Source organism: Microtus oregoni, unplaced genomic scaffold (assembly GCF_018167655.1).
Source record: "Microtus oregoni isolate MIOR12 unplaced genomic scaffold, Mior012 000006F_ref0000085, whole genome shotgun sequence".
NCBI classification, from domain to species: domain Eukaryota; kingdom Metazoa; phylum Chordata; class Mammalia; order Rodentia; family Cricetidae; genus Microtus; species Microtus oregoni.
The window spans coordinates 39,256,648-39,273,445 of NW_024543065.1; the positions used below are offsets into that span (position 1 = coordinate 39,256,648).

The 16,798-nt window shown below is 36.1% G+C and overlaps 1 protein-coding gene across 1 annotated transcript; it reads right to left on the reverse strand.

Annotated features, from left to right (window-relative positions):
- Window positions 1-476: 476 nt before the first annotated feature.
- Window positions 477-16,226, reverse strand: LOC121449156 (vomeronasal type-2 receptor 116-like). Its single transcript, XM_041653411.1, has 6 exons — window positions 16,030-16,226; window positions 11,656-11,947; window positions 10,568-11,380; window positions 8,981-9,208; window positions 4,905-5,028; window positions 477-1,381 (listed from the first exon to the last, which is right to left on the reverse strand). Exons 1-6 carry the CDS (start codon window positions 16,224-16,226, stop codon window positions 477-479), a joined length of 2,559 nt encoding a protein of 852 aa, XP_041509345.1.
- Between the last annotated feature and the right edge of the window lie 572 nt (window positions 16,227-16,798).

Sequence of the window (16,798 nt, forward strand, 5' to 3'; positions counted from 1 at the left end):
ATTACATCTATTTATCATACACTTTTCTCTGTCCTAAATTCTACTCCTCTAACTCCTAGGATGCAATGGCATTCACTTTTCTTGCTCCAAAAATGAGCCTATTAGTTTTACCATCTGATAGCAATATTTAACTCTACTAAAAGCTTTCTCTGTTTTCATTTGCATTCAAAGTTCCACATTCACTCCTTTATCAGTAGAATCACTTAGCATTTATTTTAATGTTGCTGGGGAATTGAGGAATAAAGGAATACATCTCTTGTACACTAATTGTAAAAAATTGAATCTTATAAAATAATTGGCTGTGTGGGTGATTATAGATCACAGTGTACAGAAAAGTAGTATACATGACACTGCTGTGCCTCATTATTAGAAAAACTGATAAGAATCACTAGCCATTCATACAGTTTGCACTGTATTGTATTAGGTGGTTCTGAAAAAATTCTGTAGTTGTCAGATACAATTTATGAAATGTGTGTTCAGCAAGATGTTTTCTCCCTTAACTTTTGAAGAGAATTTCTCTCTGGTCTTAACAAAATTATGTAGCACTTGGGGATAAAAATGCATCCCAGTAGGCCTGCACTGGAAGCCAAGATGGACAAGACCTCCACAACCACCATTATCTTTCCCTTAGTGCTGTGGTAGACAGGGAGAAAGGTGATCCAGACACTGCAAAACAACAGCATGCTGAAGGTCAGCAACTTGGCTTCATTGAATGTGTCAGGGAGATTCCTGGCCAAGAAAGCAACAATGAAGCTCACGAATGCAAGGGAGCCATGGTATCCCAGGACACAGTAGAATGCAGTAACTGAGCCCTTGTTGCAAACAATGATGATCTGACCATGCTCAGAGTGCACATCTTTGTCAATATAAGGAGGAGAAAATTGCAGCCAGATTGTACAGAGAATAATTTGGATGAGCGTACAGATGGCAATGACATAGTTGGGAACACCAGAAATCAGAAAATACCTCATCCTTGTTCCAGGAACTGTTACTTTGAAAGCAAGCAGCACAGTCACTGTTTTGGCCAACACAGTTGAAACAGCCACAGTGAATACAACTCCAAATGTGATTTGTTGCAGAACACAGGTAGCTGAGTTGGGATGCCCAATGAAAAGCAAGGGACACAGGAAACAGAAGATGAGTGAAATTAGCAAGATGTAGCTGAGATTCTGGTTGTTGGCCTTCACAATGGGAGTGTCATGATGCTTCACAAATATCCCAAGAACCACAGTTGTGAATGCAGAGAAGAACAAGGCCATTAAGGTAAGAACCATCCCTAAGGTGTCATTGTAGTTCAGGAAGACCACAGCTTTTTGAATACACTGGTTCTGCTCTCTGTTGGCATACTGGTCCTCTGGACACCTCACACATTTATCCACATCTTCTGGAGACAGAAAAGCATGATTACTACAACTTCTGCCATTTATTGACCGAATATTTCTATTCAGTGTGTTGAGTAAACATTGCAATATCTACATCTTTGCTGATGATGTAGCTGAGAGACCCAGCTGCATAGCAATACTTTCATTTCAGAATATTCATTATATTTATGGAAAATGAAATAAAATAATATGTTATCTATTTAACTATGTGTTGATGATACCATTTTATATTTTCAGAAAACACAGATTATTTTCAGTGCTTTCTAAATGCTATGATGAGTTGACTGAAACTAGTGAGTTTACAGAGATTAAAATGATTAATCACTGTATTGCACAGAGTGTATTTTAATATCTCAGATCCCATGGTTATAGAGATTTTTGATGTCTTTCTGTTTTATAAATGGTTTTCCTGAAATAGATGGAGATCATGTCTTCTATATGACAAGTTATGTGATACATTTTCTAATATAAATTCACCAGCCCGAACACACTGATATATACGAAACAGGAAACAGAATCTGTAGGGACCCTTGGAGTCTGTAAACAAAATACTAAGATCAAGTTTACAACTAAAAGGAGATTGATTTGTCCAAGAGGACAATGGGTAGGGAAAAAGAATCAAAGACAGGAGATAGATAGTGAATATGAGTATGTCAAAAAGAGAGGAGGAAAGGGGTTTTGGTCAAGGAGGACATAGCACTGTCTCTGGTTAGAGGAGACAGGTGTGGCCAGTATAAAAATAGCAGTTTATAAAGGTAAAAGCAGAACCCCCTGATAGGACAAATAATTTAATTTTGATTAAACAGGTTAATTTGGACAGTCATAAAACACTTTTTTTGCTCACTGGACTTCAATAGCATTTAATTGGATATCTTATAGTTTGGAGGCTAATTCCATTATTATGATCCTGGGACATGCAATTATGGAGGAAGACATGGTGCTGGAGAGGGAGTTGAGTATTCTAGGTTTGATCCATAGGCAACGGGAAGTATATGGTCTCACTGTGAATGGCCTTCCCTATGAAAGTACAAGAAGCTTAGAGATCACCAAATAGACTGGATCAAAAAAATACCCCTTGCCATAAAATAATCAAAACACAAAACATACTGAATAAAGAAAGAATATTAAGAGCTTCAAGGAAGAAAGTCTAGTAACATAAATAGGTAAACCTATCAGAATTACACTCGACTTCTCAAAGGAAACCATGAAAGCCAGAAGGTCTTGGATAGATGTGCTGCAGACCCTAACAGACCATGGATGCAAGCACAGGCTACTATACCCCACAAAGCTTTCTTTCACCATCGATGGAGAAAACAAGATATTCCAGGACAAAAACAGATTTAAACAATATGTATACACAAACCCAGCCTTACAGAATGTACTAGAAGGAAAACCACAACCCAAGGATGTCAACAACACCCACAATAGCACAGACATCTGACAACCCTCCACCAACACAACTCAAAGAGGGGAAACACACAAAGACTACCACCGGAAAAAAAATAATTGGAGTTAACAACCACTGGTCATTAATATCGTTTAATAGCAATGGATTCGATTCACCAGTAAAAAGGCACAGGTTCAGAGAATGGTAATGAAAACAGGACCCAACATTCTGCTGTTTACAAGAAACACACCTCAACCTCAAAGACAAAGATTATTTCAGAGTATAGGGTTGGCAAAAGATTTTCCAATCAAACAGACCTAGGAAACAAGTGCGTGTGGCTATCCTAATATCTTACAAAATTTATTTCAAACTAAAATCAGTCAGAAGAGATGCAGAATGGCACTTTATACTCATAACAGGAAAAATTCATCAAAGATGAAGTCTCAATCCTGAATATCTATGCCCCTAATATAAAAGCACCGACATATGTAAAAGAAACATTACTAGAACTCAAATCACACATCAAACCACACACACTAATAGGAGGAGATTTTAACACTCCTCTCTCACCAATGCACAGGACAACCAGGTAGAAACTTACCAGAGAAATAAGAAAACTAACAGATGTTATTAATCAAATGGACTTAAGAGACATCTATAGAACATTCCACACTTGTGTAGAATTTGGTCACTATGTTGTATGACTGTCAAAGTTGTTTCTTTGAGAAAAGTCCAGCTAATACAGACTTTCAAGGAATCAAAGATGTATGTCATGGTATGAAGCACAATTAGTAAAAACTCTGGGTCAGAAATTGGGGTTCAACCTGAAGATCTGAAAAGCAAAACACCCAGTCACTGGCTCTTACCTTGACCTCAGTCTGAAATGGCAATCTCATAAAGAGACTGGGTCTGAGACCTATCTTCCCACCCCATTTTATATTTCAGTCTAGGTTTGGGATTAATAGCATGCAACGCTGGGATAAAGGCATGTAAAACCCAATTTCTATATTAACCAGGGTGGCTACTGAGATTAAAGGTGTTTTTTCTTACCATAATCTCTTCTATAACGCTGAAAAGTAAAACAGTTTTACCCTCATATCTTCAGACAGTCTTTATTTATTAAAGTACAGTTGAAATGCGTCTACAGTTCCCTTTTTTTGTCAAAAAAATAATAAAAAAAATAAAAAAATAATAAAAAAGGCTATCATTAATATAAAAACTATATACAATAAGTACAATGACTATATATAATATATACAGGGAAGAAATATATCCACAATATCGAGTCCATTTTCATTTGACATATTGAGAAAAAAATATTTAGTATGTAGCTTATCCTGGTGAGTCCAAAGGCTTATAGCTAATTTACTTTCTATCAACAACTTACTTTTGCCACAAAGAAAGTAAACTCCATGTGGAGTTTATTCAATATCCATTATGTTCTCTGGAATAGATTGTTCTGCTCTATTTTCCTAAACTGTTGATAATACTAATTTTCAAGGACTAGAAATTAGCTTTACATTGTTCAACGAGCCGTATAGGTACCATACCTTGAACAAGATTCAAAATGCATGTACAATATGCTTTAACAAAATTAATCTCAAATTTGTATCAATATACAAAATTGGTATAAATATTCAAAATTTGTATACAATATACAAAAATAAAACAAATGTGAAATACGTTAAACTAACAGACCATGTCTGAGAACTGTCCATCTTTCTCTCTAAGGCTCTGACTAAAAGCATATAGCACTGGGATTAAAGTTATGCAACCCCTGATTTCTATATCAGCTAGGGAAGTGACTGGGATTAAACATGCATACCATTGTGGCTACTGGGATTAAAGGTGTATGTTACCATAATTTGGTCTGTAAGGCTTATTGCTGGGACTGTATTACTCTTAGATCTTCAGACAGTCATTATTTATTAATATACAATTGAAATGCCACTACAATGGTATAACAAGTTTTTAAAAATGAATTTGTTAATAATCATAGTCCTATAAAAATTAACTTAGAAAAGTAATATATTTTATTTCTTCAATTGTCTTTTGGTCCATTTGATCTACTCAGTAAGACTGAGAGAAGATGATCTATGTGATGTGAAGGATTTATCTCACTAGCAAACACTCACTTGTCTCATTAGAAACTTCATTTTGTGGGCAGGGGCTGCAATCAAAGCAGCAGGTTGCCATTCCCTCCTGCCAGAATTTTCTGAATCCGGGAAGACAATCAGCACTGCACACAGAGGGCGGCATCTGTGAAAAATCAGATACATACTGGTGTCAGGAGTTTTACCTACTTATATAAATATATTTCATTATCATGTTGATATACTAATTAGCTAGTATTATATACACCAAAAGAGTTATCAGATTAGGCTTAATACATTTTATAATACCACGCATACAAATGTATGGAAACAAACTGATGTAAATTTGAGTAACTACCCACACCTAGAAATTTAGGAGGAAGAATGGGTTTTTTTTTTGATATGAACAAACACTGTAGAGCTTACAAAGTGGTTTTTTTACTTAATTTTCATCACAGTGACACAAAGTACTTTAATAAGTTAGAGTGAACCTTAACTGAAATATTTCTCTCCATTGAATTAGCCTGCTGTCAAATTATTTAAGCATTTTATTAATGGGTAATTGATATAGGACTGCCCTTCCCACTGTTGGCAGTGCTGTCCCTAGTCAGGGCTGTGTGAGAATTCAGAAAAAAACAGTAAGCTATATTCCTGCAGATTCTGATATTAAATGCAGTCTTCATACGCCTGCCTTCCTTGTCATTTCTTTGCTGTAATTCATGATCCCAATCAAACCTTCTCCTCAATAAGATTTTGGTCAATATTTAATCACAGCACCCTCACAGAAAGCTAAGATGAACAGATATCTGGAATAGGAGATTAGCTCTTAAAATATCAGATAGCACACATGTACTCTAAACTCAGCACTGCAGAGCATGACATATTACAAAGAAAAATACAGCTAAATAGCCAGAGTGAGGAAGGGCATAATGGATATCTATTGAGCTGGAAAGAATGGTGTTTCCTGAAGTGCAAAGGCTTTACAAATCCTCCACATATTTGAGGAACTTGAGTAAAAGTTTGATTTGAATTATTTGTTCTCTTGATGACCAATTTCTTGAGATTTTTGTATATTTTGGAGACCAGACCTCTGTCTGATGTGGAGTTAGTGAAGATTTTTTTCCTATTCTGCAGGATGTTGTTTTATATTATTGACAGTGTCCTTTGCTTTACAGACGCTATTGAGTTTCAGGAGGTCCAATTTATTAATTGTTTCTCTCAGTGTCTGTACTGCTGGGGTTATATTTAGGATGTGGTCTCCTTTGTCATTGCATTCAAATGTACTTTCGACTTTCTCTTCTATAAGGTTTGATATTTTTGGCTTTATGATGATAGTACAACTGTAAAAATGGTAAAGATCCAAAACACTGATGACTACTTGTGCTGGAGAGGTGTGGGGTAAAGGGAGCACTTTTGAATTGCTGGTGGGAATGCAAGATGGTAAAACCCGTTTGGAAGCCAGTATGATAATTTCTCAGAAAAGTAGGAAATAAAACCTTCCCTAAAACCCAGTAATACCACTTTGGGGTATTTATCCAAAGATGCTCAATTGTAACCACAAGGACATATCATCAGCTATATCCATAGGAGCATTGTTTGTCATCCCAGAACCTGGAAAGAGCCTAAATGCCCCTTACCAAAGAATGAATTTAAAAAAGGTGCATATCATCATAGAACCTTCATCTGGTGATGGATGGAGATAGAGACAGAGACCCACACTGGAGCACTGGACTGAGTTCCCAAGGTCCCAATGAGGAGCAGAAGGAGGGAGAACATGAGTAAAGAAGTCGGGACCACGAGGGGTGCACTCACCCACTGAGACAGTGGAGCTGATCTATTGGGAGCTCACCAAGGAGAGCTGGACTGTGACTGAAAAAGCATGGGATAAAACTGGACTCACTGAACATGGCGAACAATGAGGGCTGATGAGACGCCAAGGACAATGGCACGGGGTTTTGATCCTACTTAATGTGCTGGCTTTGTGGGAGCCTAGCCAGTTTGGATGTTCACCTTCCTAGACCAGGATGGAGGGGGGAGGACCTAGGACTTACCACAGGGCAGGGAACCCTGACTGCTCTTTGGACTGGAGAGGGAGGGGGAAAGGAGTGGGGGGAGGGGGAGGGAAATGGGAGGCTGGGAGGAGGTGGAAACTTGTTTTAGTTTTCTTTACTCCTTTTCTCAATAAAAAAAAGGTGGTACATTTTCACAATGGAGTTGTACACAGCAGAAAAAAATAACATCTTAAAAATTTCAGGAAAATGGATGGAGCTAGGAAACATTTTTTGAGTTAGGTAACCCAGACACAGAAAGACAGTTATCATATGTACTCCCTCAGAAGTGGTTTTTATAAATTAATTAATTTAAGATTTCTGTCTCTTCCCCACCACCAACTTCCATTTCCCTCCTGCTCCCCCAATCAAGTCCCCCTCCCTCGTCAGCCCAAAGAGCAATCAGGGTTTCCTGACCTGTGGGAAGTTCAAGGACCACCCACCTCCATCCAGGTCTAGTAAGGTGAGCAGCCAAACTGCCTAGGCTCCCACAAAGCCAGTACGTGCAGTAGGATCAAAAACCCATTGCCATTGTTCTTGAGTTCTCGGAGTCTTCATTGTCCACTTTGTTCAGCGAGTCCGGTTTTATCCCATGCTTTTTCAGACCCAGGACAGCTGGCCTTGGTGAACTCCCGATAGAACATCCCCATTGTCTCAGTGTGTGGGTGCACCCCTTGCAGTCCTGAGTTCCTTGCTGTGCTCTCTCTTCTTCTGCTCCTGATTTGGAGCTTGAGATTTCTGTCCGGTGCTCCAATGTGCGTCTCTGTCTCCTTTCATCGCGTGATGAGGTTAATATTCAGGAGCATGCCTATATGTTTTTCTTTGGGTTCTCCTTCTTATTTAGCTTCTCTAGGATCACGAATTACAGGCTCAGTGTCCTTTATTTATCACTAGAAACCAAATATGAGTGAGTACATCCCATGTTCCTCTTTTTGGGTCTGGCTTACCTCACTCAGGATAGTGTTTTCTATTTCCATCCATTTGTATGCAAAATTCAAGAAGTCCTTGTTTTTTACTGCTGAGTAGAACTCTAATATGTATATATTCCATACTTTCCTCATCTATTCTTCCATTGAAGGGCATCTAAGTTGTTTCCAGGTTATGGCCATTACAAACAATGCTGTTATGAACATAATAGAGCATATACTTTTGTTGTATGATAGGGCCTCTCTTAGGTATATTCCCAAGAGTTGTATTGCTGGGTCCAGAGGTAGGTTGATCCAGAATTTCCTGAGAAACTGCCACACTGCTTTCCAGAGTGGTTGCACAAGTTTGCATTCCCACCAGCAATGGATGAGTGTACCCCTTTCTCCACAACCTCTCCAGCAAAGGCTATCATTGGTGTTTTTTATTTTAGCCATTCTGACAGGTGTAAGATGGTATCTTAAAGTTGTCTTGATTTGCCTTTCCCTGATCTCCCTTGCTGTTGGATTGGGAGGATCAACATAGTAAAAATGGCAATTCTACCAAAAGTGATCTATAGATTCAATGCAATCTCCATCAAAATTCTTCACAGATCTCGAGAAGACAATAATGAACTTTATATGGAAAAACAGAAGTGGTTTTTAAACAAGAAGCTAAGAAAACCAGCTTACAAACCACAATCACAGAGAAATTAGACAACAATGAGGACGGTAGGAGAGACATACATAGATCTAATCTACACAGGAAGTAGAAAAAGACAAAATCTCCTGAGTAAATTGAAAGCATGGGTACTTTTGTAGGGAGGGTTGTATGTGAGAGGAAGAGCAGAGAGTGGAGCAGAGAAAAATGTAGAGCTCAATAAAAATCAATAAAAATATGGCACAGTAGTAACATTCATTATACATTATATATTAAAAAATAAAGATATTCTAGAATGATAAAAATTCATTGTACGCATATGTGAAATCCTTAAAGTATTAATAAAATCTCACATCAAAATTGGATGTAGAAACATACAATAGGAGGAATGTAAAAGCTTTGTAATGTGACTAATTATTTTTAGTTCATTATAAGACAGCACAAATCAATCCCATTGTCTGTGTTACTGCTGTGTAATGCAAAAGAATGCAGTTAAATCAGACCCACCTGTCTACTTCCTGTTGCATGCTCTATCATGTCTTCATATATATGCAGCTGTTGACCATATGGAAAATATGAGCTAAACTCTCCTATTTTCACCTTAAGTCCAAGACCATATGGGAAATTCCAAATATGAAAAATGTCATACTCTTCCTGAAGATTTTCTTTCTGGTTCATAATCACTCTGTCTCCAACTCGATTAGTGAAGTGTGGTTTCCTCAGAAAGGAGTGCACCTGAAAGACACACACCGTCTATAGTGTTTGTGCTCTTCCTTGAATTCATAAAATGCATTTTATTTCATCTTAAAGGCAGTATTATTGAAGGTGTTCAGGGGAGAAATAACAGTAAAACATGTAGACAAATAAAATTATCATAATGTTCCTAGAATTTAAGTTCTTTCAGAAAAAAGTACCATACAGAAATACAGACATATATGAAGATACAAAACACCAATATGAAAACACACACACATCATAAGAGAGAGAGACAGAGACATATAGTCAGAGATTCACTTCCATATATATATACATAATGCATCTACATACATTTTATATAAACAGACACACAAATGCCAAAACTCACACATGAAAACAAAGACATGCACAGTGAGATATATGCACCAAAACAGACACACAAAAACAGAAAGCTGTGAAACACATAAAGAGGGCCACAAATACATGCACAAATTAAATTACAAATACACACAAAAAGACACTCACAGACAAAAACAAATACGAAGAGAGCTATTGATATTGATGGATTAATGCTCATATACAAAGATCGATTGAGAGAAACAGAGAGACAGACAAACAAAAAAGATATACATATGTTCAAGCAATATGCAACTGTGAAGTCAACAGATATAAACACATGCACTGAAAAAATACACAAAAATTATTCAGAGAAAGAAACTCTCATACAGAAAGACCTTGATACAAGAGAAATTTATTTTCAGTTCCTCAAACAGATAAATATGCAGATATACAGAAACACACACACACACACACACACACACATATGTATATATCCACTAACAGAGATACAATGAGAGATACCTAGAAAAAAAACATGAAACCATACACAAGAAGAACCATGCATTCATACTTATGTACACAAGTGTATGTCTTAACTGAAGAATGACACTGTTTACTGTGTAATTACTTTCACTCAGTATGAGAAATGAGGTACCAAGTGCCTACAGAATGAGCAGATTCAGTTTAGAACACTAGTGAAAATCATCTCATAAGCTGATTATCACATATTTGACAATGAATATGCATGGATTCATCTTTTCATAAAGAAGAGGATTAAGGAGGAAGGACTTAGGCTTACAGTTTTAGGAAAGCTGTGGTGATAGTCAGGCACTCTGTAACAAAATCAGTGTACTTCCTTTACAAATTGTAACTTCCACACCATTGCTTTTGCATTAAGATTTATACCAGCATCCAGATTTACATCATTATGAAAAAATTTTCCATAAATCTTTATATTGTATGAAATATTCCCTAATTTAGTAAATTGGGACATTTGATAAACATTTAAAGATGTTGACTTTGATGATATCAAATTTCATCCAAAAGAGGAAACACTACCTTCAAGCAGTGAGCATAATGTTCTTTTCCATTATCCATGGGTTGATTATATACATGCTGAAGAAGCATTTCATGGAAGGCATGGGCCACAGCATACACCGCATTATATATGTCATAACTCTCATCACTAAAGGCCATGTCAAAAGTCTGTGCCTTTAGCCATTGCAATGAGGCATTGGATAAGCAATTCTGCAGGGTCTTACACACAGAAGCTGAGACTTTGCAGTTGAAGTTCATCCACTCCAGCCTGGCCAGGAATTCGTCTGTGTATTTGAGAGGGTTCAGTGTCTGGACAAATGTTTTAAAATGAGAAACCTCAGCATGATGGTGTGCAAAAGTTATTTTCCCATTGAATGAATTACGTGGGAAGTCATTCTTAGTTGTAGTGCCATCCCACTGTGAGGTGGTGACCCATATTCTCTGTAAACCTAGAGATCGCCACCTTCCAAAGGCCACAGCTAGAGAACTCTGTGGGTCACCATAAATGATAACCACATTAGTGGATGTTGTCACTATTTGGTTATAATACACTTCAGTTCTTTGCAAGAATAAATGCATCTTGACTGGGATCACACTCACAAAGGCAAAGCAGACTGTAATTTTTTCCATCTCTCCTCTTAATTGTGTGAGAAATTGAGTACCCTGATCATTGTCTGAGATGGCCAGTCCAATCCAGTTCCAGTTGAAGTAAAGCATCAAAGAGATCATGGCCAGGGCTAAAGTTTTGTCTTTGACAGCCATCTGATGCAGAGAAGGAAATTGTTCACGATTGCTCAGGATGGGATGGAAAGGTCCATAGGTAATCTGAAGGACCTACAACACAGGGAGCAGCATGAGGCAGCACATGTACATAAAAACTTGTAAAGACATTTTAGGTCAAGTATTCCTTAAAAAACTCCTTATCTATTAGTTCTTCCCTCATCTCTATTTCAAAAAGGGAAATTAGGCCCCACCACAAATGAATAAAACCTTGAACGACATTGTTTAACACAAATTTGACAGTAGTATCCTCCTCATAATCTTCTTAGCTTCTATGATTATATGAGTAGTGTTAGAATTTCTTGCAAAGTTCCAACACAAAATCTCACCTGTTGAGGTTTGAGGAGGTTGAACATGATCCCAAACATCATAGATTTGGTCAAATTTGGTCCTGTAAGGACCACGATACACATAGTCTCTTCATGACACATATAATTAGGGGGCAAATCACGAACTTCTTCAGTAAAGTCAAAGTGACTATGTATTTTTGTCCCAGTTGCACAACCACCGTCTGGACATTCAAATACAAATGATGAATTTGGTAGAAGATCAGGGTTCCTGTTGACTTCATCCATGGAAAAAGCTAAGGCCAGTAAAAACTGGAAGTATTTAGTTGTTGTTCTGTAAAAGGGTATGGTGATTAATATGAACAGAGATCTACACATGATCCTGAGTAGTCAACAGATAGATTATTATGAGCTCTACCATATTCTCAACCACTGCCAATATTGATACAAATGGCCTATGCTGTGAGATTAGAATAATATAAGTAGCTGGAAGCTTGTAAAAAGCTTTAAAAGTTCATTAGAGTGCATCTTCCATAAATAAAGTGATACGTCAGCACCTTTTAAAGAGTGTGTTTTAAATTTCTGGTTTTTGAGTGCTTACTCTAAAGATAAAGACAATGGCAGAGGCTTTAACCAAACAATAAACTTATTCATATATTCATATTTAAATCATTGATCAATGTGAAAAATTCAAGAGACATGTGAGCCTATGAGTTTATCATATTTTCTCACAAATTAACCGAATTTGATAAAACTGTCAAATAATGCCTGTTGAGTGTACAATAGTATGGGAAACATTTGGCTGTTATGCTTTCAATTCTTTATAATGAGTGGGCATTATAGTTAACATATGCCCTTGATCTTTGTGTTATTCTGTAGATATAGGAGTGGCAGGTCACTTCCCACCACCTGGCTAGCTTTACCCAAAATAATTACACAAAAACTGTATTCTTTTAAACACTGCCTGCCCCATTAGTTCTAGCCTCTTATTGGCTAATTCTCACATCTTGATTAACCCATTTCTAATAATCTGTGTAGCACCATGAGGTAATGGCTTACCGGGAAGGATCTTAGCCTGCATCCATCTTGGAGAGGAGAGCTATAGCGGCTGCTTGACTCAGCTTTTTTTCCCAGAATTCTGTTCTGTCTACTCCGCCTATCTACGTTCTGATCTATCAGGCCAAGCAGTTTTCTTTATTAATCAACCAATGAAACAACATGTAGACAGATGACCCTCCTCCATCATTATCCTTTTTATCTGATTTATCTAATGGAGGTGTAAAATCTCTTTTTAAGATTTATATTTAAATGAATTATATACAAAAGATGTATTTTGTAAAGCTATATGTATGTATTCACCATGTATATAGACAGTATTAATGTTAATGCGGGTATTTAATAGAGAATGGTTTACAAGGTTTTGAATAACAATTTGCTACAGATTAGACTGGCCTCAAAAGTACAAAGATACACCAGCTCCAGGTTCTTATTGCAGAGATTAAGGCCATGTACTACCTTCTAAGTACTCTTCACCTAATATATGTTTACACAGAATGTCATATATCCTCACTGGAGACTTCTGACCAATTGATTTTTATACTACAAAACTGCTTTGACTACATTTCCAGTTACATTAACACAACAAAGCATCCTACATAAATTTGTATTCTCCTGTTTAACATATTTGTAAAATAGAAGATGATAAAGAATAAAATCTGAGGAAAATGTTTATGAGGCTTTCTGTAATAAAAGTGGGTAATAAGCAAGTTGGGAGTGAATAATACCAATTTGTATTTATTTTTTTGGGAAGAGCAGTAACTTCTGTCTCTTCCTAGTCATTTCATATAATTTGACCAATGAACATTAATCATACTTCATTCTAAATAATTCACTCAGAGTCAAATGAACCAATTTCCCACTTAGATATTTTACCACTATAATTTCTTTATGTATTAACATATACATTTTCAATATATAAATAATTTTTGAATATTTTTATTACCACACAGAAAAAGTGTCTTTGATAATTTTAGTAACACACAATTGGAATTTGGGACTAAATCTTGTGAAGCCCAAACACAAATTCCTTTCTCCTAAAGATTAAGAAACCAATCCCTTGAGCAATTATAGTATCACAGTGCACTAAATTTCTGCATTTGATAACAACTATTAACAATACAAAAAATTAAAATGTGTATAGTCCCAACATTGGTAAAATAAAGAGTTATAATTAGCAAAATTACTGAATGCAAATACTATTATGACAGATGTTGTTCAATAAGGTCCTCTAAGCTCCATAGTATACCTGATCTTGTCATTACAGACATTATTGGGGGGGGGTCTTTATTTTGTTCAGATAAAATGAATGAGGCTGTGTAATTGTGACACAATATTATAGCACTCCTGCTGGTAATTGAAATACTGGTCATATATTTGGTAAAAGATCAAGGTTCTTGTTCTATAAAAGGCAACAGTGTTTATTATGGACATAGATCTACATATGATTATTTGTAGTAAAAATAAGGATTATCCCATACTGGACAATATTCCCAATCTCCCTCAATAATTGAAGCAAATGTCCTGTGTTGTGAGTTTGGAATGACATAAGGTGCTGGAAGGTTAAAAATACTTTAAAAGTTCATGAAAGAAAGTCTCCCATAAATAAGATGAGCAATTTGCAACTTTCACGGAAAAAGCCATGCATCTCTGGATTTTTAGTGCTTTCACAATGTATATATAAAAGATACAGGCTTTGGTGATACAGAAAACCTCATCAGATTTTCAGTTTGAAATAATTGAGCAATATTAAAAGTACACATGATGCATCAGCCAAGATTCAGGTAAGTTTTATGAAACAAACTTAACTGGATGATGCATTCAAGGAATGACAGGTGAGTGCACAGTAGTCTCTTGGGGGTAATGTTTGGTTCCTGTACTAATAATTCTTTCATATTTAGTGGACAATATAGTTAATATATTCCCTCATGTCTACCATCACTATCTTGTATTTTTATCTTTCTCATTTATCAATTAAAGGTACAAAATGTTCTTTAAATATTTAATTTTTAATACATTTAACTATCAGACTACATTTGGTAAATAAATTGACTTTTGTGTATGGACATGAGAAATACTCATATAGACAATAAAAGGGAATGGATTTCACAATTTTCAGTAAAATTGGTTTTTATTTGCCACTGGCCTTGAATGCATAATGATAAACCTACTCCATTTCATCAATGCAGAGATTAAGGGCTTAAACCACAATATTGTCCAAGTATTTAATGCTTACGTAGGTATGTTTGATGTAATTGTACCTGGTATAGCTGAACAACTTAAATTTTCTTGTACAGAGCACCTTTTGTCTACATTTCCAGTTACAAACTCACAACACTGGCATGCAATTGAGAACTATGTACATCTGGAAATTGCAGTGAGATTCGTTTGTGCCAGTTTACAAGCTTGTAAAGTACAATAATATAAAATGTGCAATGTACAGAAAATATTTATGAATTTTTATAATATTAATAGTCAACAATACCATTTTGTGTTCATGTTTACCTTAAATAATATCTATTACTACTAATAATAATAAATAATAACTCCTATGTCTTCTTACATATTATCTATCATATGAACAATAAACAACAAACTCAAACATTTGCTTTCATATTGAATGATACATTCAGACTTAAAAACAATCTATTTTTCTAGTTTGATTTCTTACCTTTGTGGTATCTTTATGAATAAATATAAATATTTACCTCTACATGTTGAAATAAAAAACAATCTTAAAATAATTGTTACTACCTTACAGAAAATGCCATCAAAAGTTTCATTAATACTCTACATGAATTTGAGATAAGAACTTATGGAAGTGAAACACTAACTCCTGCACACTAAACATTAGGAATTGTCAGTGATTTGAGCTCTGGGGGTGGCATAGTGATCCAAGTGCTTTATTTGAAAAGAATAACCAACAATACACAAATCAAAAGTGCATAGTTTACAAATTGGTAAATGACAAAGCTATAATTTGTACAATTATTGAAGAGAAAAAGAAGATGTAAATGAGATAGTGTTGACAGTGAGTAACCAGTTTAGATCTATAGAGAAGAGACGTGTGCTTCTTAAATAATGGCAAAGAGCGAGTAGGTAACATTCTCAAGTATTGAATAGTATCATATGCTGCAGCTGCCACTCAGGTAAGTGCAAAGAAAGGAAGCAGTCACCACTATTAGTGACAACTCATATTTCAAAGAATGCAAACATATCATTTCTACAACAAAATTTCTTACTTTAAAGAGACAGTGAACACCGTCATATAAAAATAAAGGCCTGTGGTTGTACATATATTTCTGACCCCCTATGAAATATTTATGGTGACATTTACACAGAAAATTTAAAGAAACTTACTGTGTATTCAGAATATGGTTGAAATAATCTTTCTCCACAGGCTGCTTCTCTGTCTTAAGGAAGAAGACACAACCTGTCACCAAATCTTCATCCTTGTCTTTATTCTCATTCATTCTCCAAAAGCACCAGGGTTGAGTGAACCTGGACACAAGAAGTGGAATGTTCAGGAAAAAGAAGAGAAAAATCAAAGCAAACATCTTTGTCCTCCTTGAAGCCTGGGCAGTGTGTGTGGTGAAGTGCTCGTCAGATCAGCATATTATATGGGTACCCATATTTTCCCATCTGCTTTTATTTCTGCAGCCAAAGTAGAGGCTATTTGTGTATTCATGATTCCTTATTTCCCAGTTGATACCTCACCTCTGGGGAATCTTGGGCACTTTCTTCCCCTATGGCTGTGCACCTGATATGCATGTGATCAAATTTGGTTCAGAAATATATATGAGGAGAATTCAGGTAGTTTCATGACATCATTTAATTTTGTGGAAATTACAGCTCCATGGGGGATGGAATTTTGAAAAAAAATTGGGGCCATGACTGCCAGAACAATATTTTTATGTTAATGCCTTTAAAAATGATGTCAATGGATTTTGTTAGATGATCCAAATTGAGACAGGAAGGACACAAAAAGTCAAAATTCGTAGTTGCACACAGGAAATTCTTTCACAAAATCCCTGTCAGGGAACCAGAGTTCCATGGTTAGAGAAAGTGAGTTTCACACAGCTTGCACAGTGGGCTTATACTACAGGACTGACAGTAACAGAATATCTGA